Source organism: Alligator sinensis, unplaced genomic scaffold (genome assembly GCF_000455745.1).
Source record: "Alligator sinensis unplaced genomic scaffold, ASM45574v1 scaffold93_2, whole genome shotgun sequence".
NCBI lineage: Eukaryota > Metazoa > Chordata > Crocodylia > Alligatoridae > Alligator > Alligator sinensis.
In genome coordinates this window covers 2,210,135-2,220,414 of record NW_005841854.1, presented here as the reverse complement: position 1 = coordinate 2,220,414, position 10,280 = coordinate 2,210,135, and the positions used below count along the sequence as shown (strand labels likewise).

Genomic DNA, 10,280 nt, shown 5'->3' with positions numbered 1-10,280 from the left:
TGCTGAGAGCAGCATACTCCCTTCTTGTACAATTCCCTTATGACTTGATCCCTGAAGAAGCTGACACTCCATTTTCAGATTCATGAATCATATTTCAGTCTAGCTGTAATCAAGATAATACTGATTATGAAGTTGAGAATATTCTATTAAGGAATGCTCTTTACTCTAGACTCTTGCTATGTAAGCTGTATTTCTTACATATGCTATAAGGCAACTTTTTTATATTGCTAGGGTTTGGTAGTTGAATTCTTCGTACAGCAGAAGCATTATGCCTACTGAAGCAGATAACATCAGTTTAATTTGTCAGTATACTGAAGACTAGGGAAGATCTAATTTAATAGGGCTCAGCCATTATGATAGGCATTATTACAAAACCCTGGAAAAAAAGAAGACAGCCTGGAAAACTCAGCACCACATCTGGACTAAAAAGAAAAAAAAATCTTTGTTAAAATAGCATTATAAGGATTCTTCAACCTAACAGAAAACTACCAGCTCCTCACATCCAGTAACTCAATGTCTCCAGTGATCTCCAATAGGTTGATCATGCCCAGCTGTTTAAATCGATGCTTGTACTCTAATACGTGTACCCCATTGATAGCAACCTTGAACTCGTGAGCGTCACACAAAATGATGAGCTGAAAGCAAGAACAAGAACAGTCAGGTTTGGAGTGAAACTTACAGGAATCTAATTTGAAATCAGATAAGCCTGCCTTTTGCTCTATGAAATACTAGGTTTCATGAAAGGAACATTTTAAAACCAGGACTTCAAAAGGACTTAGTTTCAATTTAAAAAAAATGCAGGGGGCAGCTGTCAGCAAACTGGATTGCATGAGACAACGGACAGATTTGTTTGCAACTGTCAGAAAAATTTTAACCTTTCCCTCTTCTCTTCTGCACACAGGTAAGAGGATTAATAAAGTGTTTGATCACAGCAGTAAATTACATCATTTGGATTTATTTTGAACAAGCAGCTACTACTTTAAGTCTTCTTTTTCCTTTGACTTATAAAAGAAAAATCACCTGCTCTGATGCTAGCTACCCGAGGTTAAAAGGCTACTAGCCAACTCTTTTTGTTAGTTATGACAGGCGCGTTTGGTTTTTTTCTACTCCCTCAAAAGTAGCCTTACCTCAAAATACATTCCTGGACTGAAGGGGAAATGAGCCACCTCCTTTTCTTCTTCTCCCCAGCTATCATGAAGGTAAGAATTTCTCACGAAAACTTTGTTTTTTATGCGGGGATTCAGGTGCAGGGCAATATCCTTAGAGTCGCTTGATTTTAGATTAATAGTAAAGCTGCAAAATATTTTAAAAGTTTAGTCACACCAACTAATTTGTCATGTTGATTGACTACTGCATTTTCAAGTAAATGTGCTGTACTAGTGTCTGATAATCATTCTGGAGGCAGCAATGAGTGGTTAAAAGATGGAAAGAATGACCTTGCCACATTTGTTTGGTATCACACATTACTTAATAGCCCTTTATTTTCACCTTCTAACTTCCTCAACTATTCTTTTTGATCGAAGGATCCAAAAGTGAAAATTCTTGAGAAGTCTGAGCAAGATGCAGTTAGGCATCTTTGTCTTGTTGTAAGTGACTTGCATGTTATTGCACAAATGCTTTACCAGTCATAGTTTCCCAGGTGTTTGGCTCTTACCAAGGACTGATAGAAAAATGCAAGAAGGATTTATAAACTAGAACCTGATTCTGCAAAGACCAGTCCACATGCTTACAACAGACACTAAGCTTAATTCCATCAAAGTCAATGCCACAACTAAGTATGCACATGAGTATTGGGATCATTGTGGCTTAAGAGTAAGGTGACTTAAAAGAATCAGTTTTGCAGGCATGCAACTTCCACTATGTTTAGAAAGACTGTCATGGATGTAGCTTTCCACAACCTGGCATTCAAATCAGCAGACACAACGATTAGCTGGGTATGTGGCGAAATGATTGTTTGGCAATGTGTCTGCCAGATGTAAGGGTCAGCTCCCTAGGCACATGCCTAAAGCATAAGACCTATATTTCGCTACACCCTGATAACAGGATAAAAGGAAAAGATGTGTTTTGGAAGGTAGGTTTAAATTGCAAGCATGGCTTTCTCCAAATGGTTCTTGAGTTCTGTGAAGGGCCAGTGCAAGCCAAGTAGCGATGCATGAAGGAGACACTGGTCTAAAAAGGTGAATTTTTAAACCTGGCACTGGGGAATGCACGAAGGAAGAGAAGTCACCCAGGAGAAACTCGAACCTTATTTCCAGGATACAATTCCCCCTGTCCGAGTCGGCACAGATTACATCTCTAGTCAGGATCATCCCTACGGCAAATACAGCACATGCTTATAAGATAACCAATAGCTAAAACATGGAAAATATTTGCCTATCTTCTAATGAAGTGTATCAGGTAGGAGAGGAGAGTCACCACAGGAAGAACAGGTATAAACACTCCAGCCATAGGCTGGGAGCTTAAAAGATAGCAAATACTGTATACTTTGCTAAAATGCATAGCCTTACAGCAGAAAAAAGCTATGCATTTACCCAATCAGTCAGTGCTCCCTACGTGTCCAGCACTGTCAGTCCTAGTATTAGCTCCCTCATTTTGAAGGTTTTTGAATAGCAGCTCTTTAACAGTTGGTTACTTTTCACTCTTTCTGGGTGCAGTTACAGGGTATTAGTTCCAGACAGAAAGCTATGATGGGTATGAAGTTAACCAGAATACAACTAGTTACAAAGTAGACAATGAGGCTGAAATATGCTCTCCACATAAGCAGTTTATGCATTAAGGTATCGTATTGTGTCACGTATAACCACAAATTCCCCACCACCACCCCAAAACCAGCTGGGGAAAAAAATTGAGTGTACATTATATGCTAGTGAAAGGGCTCCCTGTGGGTCCAGAAATATGAAGAGCTGGGCAAGAGGGGGTGTGGAGCTGTGGCAGCATTAATTGTGGCTCTGGGAGTCATAGCCATTAATGTTGCCACCAGTCCCTCTTTGCCCCCACTACCAAATTTCAGGACTTACAGGAAGCCCCCCTCCACCCCAAACACACGCTGGATTAGGGCCTCATGCAGGATTGGTCCGTAGCCAAAGTGATGGGTGTGAGCTTGCACAAAGCCCAGGACCCAACATGTTGGGTCTAACTCCATATGCTGGTTTTTCTGGAGCCACATGCCAGCTTGGACATGGTATCTGGTTCCAGAGCCAACGTGAGGCCCAGGACTCACTGCCTAGCCCCTGCGTTGGTGCACCAGATCTGGCCCTGCCACACAGCCCCAGCACACCAGATCAGGCCCTGCCATGCAGCCAGTGCATGGCCCCCAGCCCTCAGTTACTTGCCTGTACTCCAAGGTAAGTTGTGGGTTTATTTTCCTTCCTGGAGCCTCCCAAAAATAGGGGTTGTGTTGTTATATGCGAGAAAATATGGTATACAGAAATAGGCAACAAATCTAGACTGGCATTTTGTTATGCAGGTAATGTAATTATGCCCTTTTCTTGCATGCCTATACACGGACTACACCATACTGAAGATTATGTGGACTGGCACCAGTCAAGGTAAGCAGGATCAGGGAGTGAATGGTCAAGAGAGCACTGGTAAAAGGAATTAAAGAAAAGGAGAAACATGCAAGAGTAGGATAAGCGAGGCAGGCTGGCCTAGATGCTAGTGATGCAGACACCAGGACAGGAACAGGATGAATGTCAGAATACCGGAGAGCTTAATTTGGCTTTCAGGAGAACAAACCACCCAACTCAAACCCAAACAATAAAAACTATAAAAGGGAGTTAACAGAAGCAAAAAAAATACACAAAATAAACCAAAACCCTGAATGCCTCACAGAGGTTGGAGAATCTCAAGAACAGTTCAGAGAAAACCCCCATGCAGGGTGGTTTAACTATACCTGACCCTCCCTCATGTGTGGGTTGGACCATAGTCATGATTTTGTGAGTTCCTTTTCAGCATTACATTTCTAGGAATTCTCCCTCTTACTGAGGCAGGGGGTTAGAATAAAGGAAATGCAGAACATCTAGCTAGTTGCACTACCCTTCCCCCCTCTAAAATGTTATGGAGGGGAAAGGGTTGTTTTGGTTTAAGTCCTACAGACCAATGCCTGGCTATCTTCACTTTACATGAGCAGAGAGAGGTATTTAGCCATGTTAGTCTGAAATCCGGAAAAGGGCAGGATAGCTTTGGACAAAAGTGTATGCATCTCTAATTTAGTTAGCCTGTAAGGTGCAAATTTACCCTGCCATCTGCCTACCTTCATTTTAAACATCTTGGGTTAGCTCCACTGAAAAACAAAGGAAGGAAAGAGGCTACTGTCTTACTACATAGGCAGTCCTCGAATTACAATGTTTTGCACTTACAACATTTATAAATTGACCCCCTGTTTCAACTTTGACGTCAGTTTCAACTTTACAACGCTTGATCTGATGTGATGCCACGCCAGCGAACAAGTTTGCTGCATCGCTCATCTCCCTGGACAACATCTGTCCAAATTTCCTTGGACACTTTCTTTAAAAAAGCAGACAAGATTCCAGGAAAACCTGCAGCCAAGAGCCTTTCAAAAAGTCCAGCAAAGTCACCTCAAAGAAGCCCTTCCAAATCAATATGATTGCTATTTAGACTATAAATACAATAATGTAGCTACATTATTCATCTATAATTGATCGAGTACAATATTCTGGGGTATTTTTAGTGAAAATAGGGTACTGGGCATTGGTTCAGGAACCAATCCCCCATTTATAACAGTTTCTTATGGGAAAATTGGTTCCGAGTTACAACATTTTGACTAGAGACACGGTTTTCAGGAACCAATTGTGTCATAAGTCCGAGGACTGCCTGCATACAAAGATTGTATGCAAATGACGATCCTGACTAAGGGCAACCTATGGCTTCCACTCTATTTGAGGTATTGGGAGAAGACCAATGTTCTGATTAAGGGCAAAAGTTCACACAATTTTCTAAAGAACCTCAAGTATGCTCCAAGTCCCCAGAAAATTGAAGTTTGAAAATATTCCAAAGACAAGCAATTTAAAATGCTCTGCTAATCTCCACCCCGCCTAACTAGTGCAGATAGAGAACTGGTGAAATAGCTCTAGCTAGGCTGATTAACGTTTCATGATCAAAAGAAAAATGATGCTACTTGTCTATTCATGCCTCTATCGAGTTAGTGTTTTATGTGGACTTGATATTAGATAAGAGTAAAATGTTTTAGTGTTGGTAATCATCAGGGATTTGAAACACTGCTATGTTTTCTGGTTGGCGTTCTTGAAATGTTATTTTGCTAGGTTGTTGTGATGAATGTTCTGGCAGGAAGCATGGTACACACATTAAGAGTGGGTCTGAATGAAAATTGCACTTTTCATAACAGAGCTGTTTCTGCTGTGCCAAACACATACCTTACAGAGAATGCAGTGGCGAAGAGTTTTCCTAGCTCATAACTTGGACCATGTCATCCACTCGTGGCATCCCTACACTTGCTCCCCTTTCTTTAGCATCAAACTGCTTGCCTTCATGTTCAAGGCTCTCTACGACCCATCATCACCTCTCATTTGCTGTCAAGTTGCTTACTCCCACCTCTGATCAAACCAGGTTGCCATCCTTCATCACCCACTTGTTATAACTTTTTAAACACACACCTTCAAGCTTTTTCTTACACTGCTCCTCATGCTGGGGAGGAGCTCTCTATAAACATCTGCAAAGCTGCCTCCTCCCTCCTCCTCCAAATCCTACCTTAAAATTCCACTTTGCTGCAATACTTATAAAAAGTCCTTACTGATAGTGCCACAGGTGTAACTCCTTTTCCTGCTAACCATACTGTCCACCTCATTGATTACTTTTGCTTCATACTGGGCACATCTACATGAGATGCTACGTCACCACAGTGATGAGCTATGGCAATGTAGTTCATCACTACAGCAACATAGCATCAGCTGACATGAGCTGTGATGCTCATTGCTACTACACAGTAGGGTTGAAAAGGACTCGTGCAATGCCAGGACTGCACAGTACCATCTGTTGCTGCACAGTTGTGCACACACAGACGTGCCCCTTGTGTCTCATCATCTACTTGGGCTGTTCACAATGTGGGGTAAGGACAGTCTGTGCCATGTGCTACCTAGCACCATGGAGTCTCAGGTCCATGGCCAGGGCTCCAAGATGCTCTTTATTACAAATAATGAAGTATACAGATAATGCATACAGTTAGCCTGATAGATTTTATAGTCACTTTTCAGAGTAAAACTGTACTATGAAGCTGACTCAGAAGTAGCATTCCTTATAGCACTCCTTGACTAGGACTGAAGATGTGTCTCTTTTAAAAGTACAATAGATAAGGAAGAATCAAACTATGAAAGAGCAGCTTGGACAACAATAAAAGCAGTGAAACAACACAGTTATAAGTAACTGTGTAATCTGCCTTTTTATAAGTGATGGCATTTACTAACCTGTTTGGGTTTTTATTCACTTCTCCTTTGATGGTAACTGTGCGTCCAGGACCAAGTGCAGAATTAAGCCTTGCAAGGTAAGGAACTGCCTGAAAAGACAACCGCTGGGGATTATGAACTGTGGTTTTAACTAATGCATTACAATTAAGTATACACTGTTGGCACTTGTGCTGATTTTGCTGTTGCTGCTGGAAATCGAAGAATACATCTAAAGAAGTCTTTTGAATTTAGCCACATTTAATAGATTATATTTTATCAGTAACCATTAGGATGCTATATTTATAGCTTAGGCATGCTCATTCCAGTGTCCTGTTTATAGCTGAATAATTTGACTCAAAATCCACAAAGCTGTTCTGGCAGTGAACATATGGGGAGCAAGTTTTTAAAAAAAAATCTATTTGGGGCCTGGGGAAAGTGGAATTGGGGAATTTGTTCCTTAATCTTGTTTAGATCCTTTCACTCTGGTAACTCCAAACTTCTCATGCAAAGCTGGATTCAGCTTGGCTCACTGTTTGCAATGTACTATTTGACCCATTTACGAGAGACCAACATAGGACATTGCAGACACCAAATTCTTTGGGCTGACTTAGGTGCTCACCAAGCATGGTTATTCAGATACATGTGCATAAACCTACATGTATATGACCATCCATTCCCTGAAACAAAAGAGCTTCAGGTTTCAGTCATACTTCAGAATAAATATTATCCAAGTGTCTTATCCCACATTTGTTAAAAACAATTGCATAAAAATATATAGAATAACTTAAGTTCTCTTTCCTCCTGGCACCAGTATAAAATAGGGTATTTATCCAGTAAGGATAGATAATATTAGTTGGGTGCATCCGTTTTCAAAATGGAGTTATAAGAGGTTTTGGCTTTCTGTAGAAGCAACTGTCACCAGGCACAGAAAGAACCACCAGTCTTTGGTATGCATTAGTCAAATGAAAAAGAATCTGCAATGTCTTGTTTTGGAGGGGAAGGAATGAATAGATGAGATTTTATTAACTGACTAGATGCCAAGAAATTGTTACACACTGAAACCAGAGCACCAAGAATACCCAAGGTGAAGAAGAATTAGACTATAGTGAAGAGTTAGCTACAAACTCTCTAGAAAGTTTGCTGCAAATTATGGCTTCTTTCCTCTTCCCCCTAAAAACTGGCCTGGTTCATTCTCTGCACTTTTACAGGAAATTTCTAGGACTAGGATATAGACTTAAATGCAAAAAGTTTCTACAGTTTGACAGACGCCATTAAAGAATCAAGATTATGGTCCTCTCAGCAAATCTGCCCATTTTGTACCGAAGCAGTATTCTGTATTTCAGATTACAGGGTCCAATTCATGTTCAACAGATTAAATTTTATACTGCTAAAGTATTTTAATCAGCTGAAGTACATAATGTTAGTTGGACATGAAATACAAACACACTGACAATTCAGTGTGTTCTGCAAATGACCTAGAATCCAAGTTTCCCTTCCATTAAGTGCTCTGTAAGGAATACACCTACTTAAACAGGGAAATGAAAGCTGAATATTTATGAGCAAAGATGAGCCATGATCCAGGAGATGTCATCTCATCTTTTTTTTAATGATCCAGGTGTTTTCATTCTGACTTTTTGTGTTTGCTCTGTACATAGAGATACTTACAAATTGTGAGCCATCTGGCACTGCCCCCTACAAAAAACCCAAAAACAACGAAATTAACTTAAAACAATCAAAGAAGGTGGAGAGCACAGAACCACAAGATAACCATACGTACATTTTCTGTGTTTATCTTTGTTATTCCTAGAGACGATGGCTGAGAGCCTTGTAAAGACTGCAGAAAAAAGATATTTATAAATCACTGTTCACATATTAGTACTTTCACTCTAAAGTGAGTTTGCCAGAAATGTATTAGGCTCTGTATACAAAGGATTGGAGTTCTAAATCCTGACATCAAAACCTCATAAAAAACCCATCAGGCGGCCAGCTAATCGAACCCCTATTGTGCTATCTAATACACTTCCACTCTAGTTTAGACCCCTACTTGACAGACATGGACTGGTCTTTCTGCATTGCTTTTCAGCAGCTTTTCATGCAGATCTTCACTGCACTATTGATGGGACTTGGAAGGCATCTTTTATGGAGCAATGATGACAACGATACAAGGCCCAGGGAGACATGATCCTAACAAGCCTTTTGCAGTAGATCAGTGATTCTCAACCACAGTGCTGCAGCATCCTGGGGTGCCTGAGATCCTTTTAGGGGTGAACAGGGTGCCATGCAAGATTAGCACTGTTAGGTGTTCCAATGCCATCATATGATTCACAAGATAAATCCAGAGATTTCAAATAGGAATCCAATGTCAAAAAATTTGACCTGTTTTGGTCTTCCTGAGCACTTTGCAATAGAACTGCTCAATTATTTTTCCTTAGTCAAAAAAACAAGTGAAACCTAAGAGCTGACATTTTCCAACAGGTGCCTCGAGTCAAAAAAAGGTTAATAACCATGGCACTAAGTAATTTGCATGGTATGTAACCTGAACACTGAATCAAGGTTTGGTCACATTGGCCTTGCCACTTCTAGCACCCTCTGGGTCATGGCAGGTCGTGTCTTCCACAAAGTACAACCCTGTTCCTTCCTCCTCAAAACAGAACTGAAGGGAAATGGGTAGCACAGAAAGTGAAATCAATTAGCAGCTAGCATTAAAACAGAGACTAAAACTGATACTAGAGCAGAAAAATTGTATTTACACAATCCTTTCCCTCCATGATTAACCCACGTCCTTATGCATTTTTGCCTTAAGGAACAGTAACATGTTAATCACTGAAGCCTACTTGCAGCATCGGTTTCCCAAACCTGAAACCTATTCTGCTTCAAGTCAACTTACAGTCCTGACATATGGTGTCAGAGCCATATGAATACTAGGATGTATATCTACAAATATGCTGTACAAATAAGAGTTTGGTGGACACCTCTTTAGAATTCAGTCTCTACTGCGTCCAGGCCTATGTCTACCACCCTTCAACAATCCTCATGACATTATAGACCTGATTTGGCAGAAAACAAGGAATATTTAGGTTTTGGTTATTAGGCATAAAGCCAGGAAGTTCTCACATGAAAACCAGCTAGGTATTCCAAGAATTTTACTGGACAGACAGACAGAGGGGCATGCCAAGCGAGAAAGAAAGAGACTAATTATATGCACAATAGCAATCCCTCTGGTTGTTCCTCCTCCCTGGTGGTGTTGCACTGATTGCCACTGTCTGCAAAGGAGTAAAGGTTAGTTTCCTTGCCACTGTCCACTGTGGCAAGCTTGATTCCCTCAGGCTGAGGCAGAAAGGGGAGAGGGAGGATGCTGCAGGGGATCTGGCAAGCTGCTTCAGAGCGGGCTCATTTGACTTACTCCAGAAGAGAAGCTCGCCACTTTGAGCTGCGCTTATGGTAAGGGGAATGAAGAGAAGGCTGCCACTGCCCCCCTTGTACCTGGAGAGTCTGTGGATTTTTCCTGTCTCCTCTATGAGATGAGAAGATCTTATCTCTGTACAGGAAAGAGAGGAGCAGTTCCCTCACGCTAGCTCACTTTCTTCAGGAGATCTAGCTGCTGACGGAAACGCAAACTGTGCATCTAGCCTCTGAACATCACAGCCAAACCAAATGGCTGTTCAAAGCACCCAGAAAGCTGATTTTCACCACCTGGTTAGGGTCATGTAGAAAAAAGCTTGGCACAAAGGGAACTCAAAGGCTGCCTTGGAGCATGTCCACCCTGCATAATGCATTGTTGCATTCAGTAATTTCAGGAGCCGAATCATTGCAAATGCTTGCATTGTCCCATGTAGCTATACCCTTTGCACACGTTTGAAA

At 41.1% G+C, this 10,280-nt stretch overlaps 1 protein-coding gene across 9 annotated transcripts in view; it reads right to left on the bottom strand.

Moving 5' to 3' along the window:
- The window catches only part of LGALS8 (galectin 8), a 35,665-nt gene continuing 25,385 nt past the window's right edge, over nucleotides 1–10,280 (bottom strand). For 6 of the 9 annotated variants that reach the window (XM_006016355.2, XM_025213570.1, XM_006016357.3 and 3 more), the window contains 5 exons: nucleotides 8,197–8,253; nucleotides 8,085–8,111; nucleotides 6,441–6,529; nucleotides 1,128–1,293; nucleotides 411–635 (listed from right to left, as the gene is read on the bottom strand). In XM_006016355.2, coding sequence (XP_006016417.1) covers nucleotides 486–635; nucleotides 1,128–1,293; nucleotides 6,441–6,529; nucleotides 8,085–8,111; nucleotides 8,197–8,253 — 489 coding nt within the window. In that variant the 3' untranslated portion in view covers nucleotides 411–485. Of the gene's footprint in view, nucleotides 104–410; nucleotides 636–1,127; nucleotides 1,294–6,440; nucleotides 6,530–8,084; nucleotides 8,112–8,196; nucleotides 8,254–10,280 lie in introns of those variants that run through there. The other 3 variants (XM_025213558.1, XM_006016359.2, XM_006016360.2) reach the window with 3 other exon arrangements.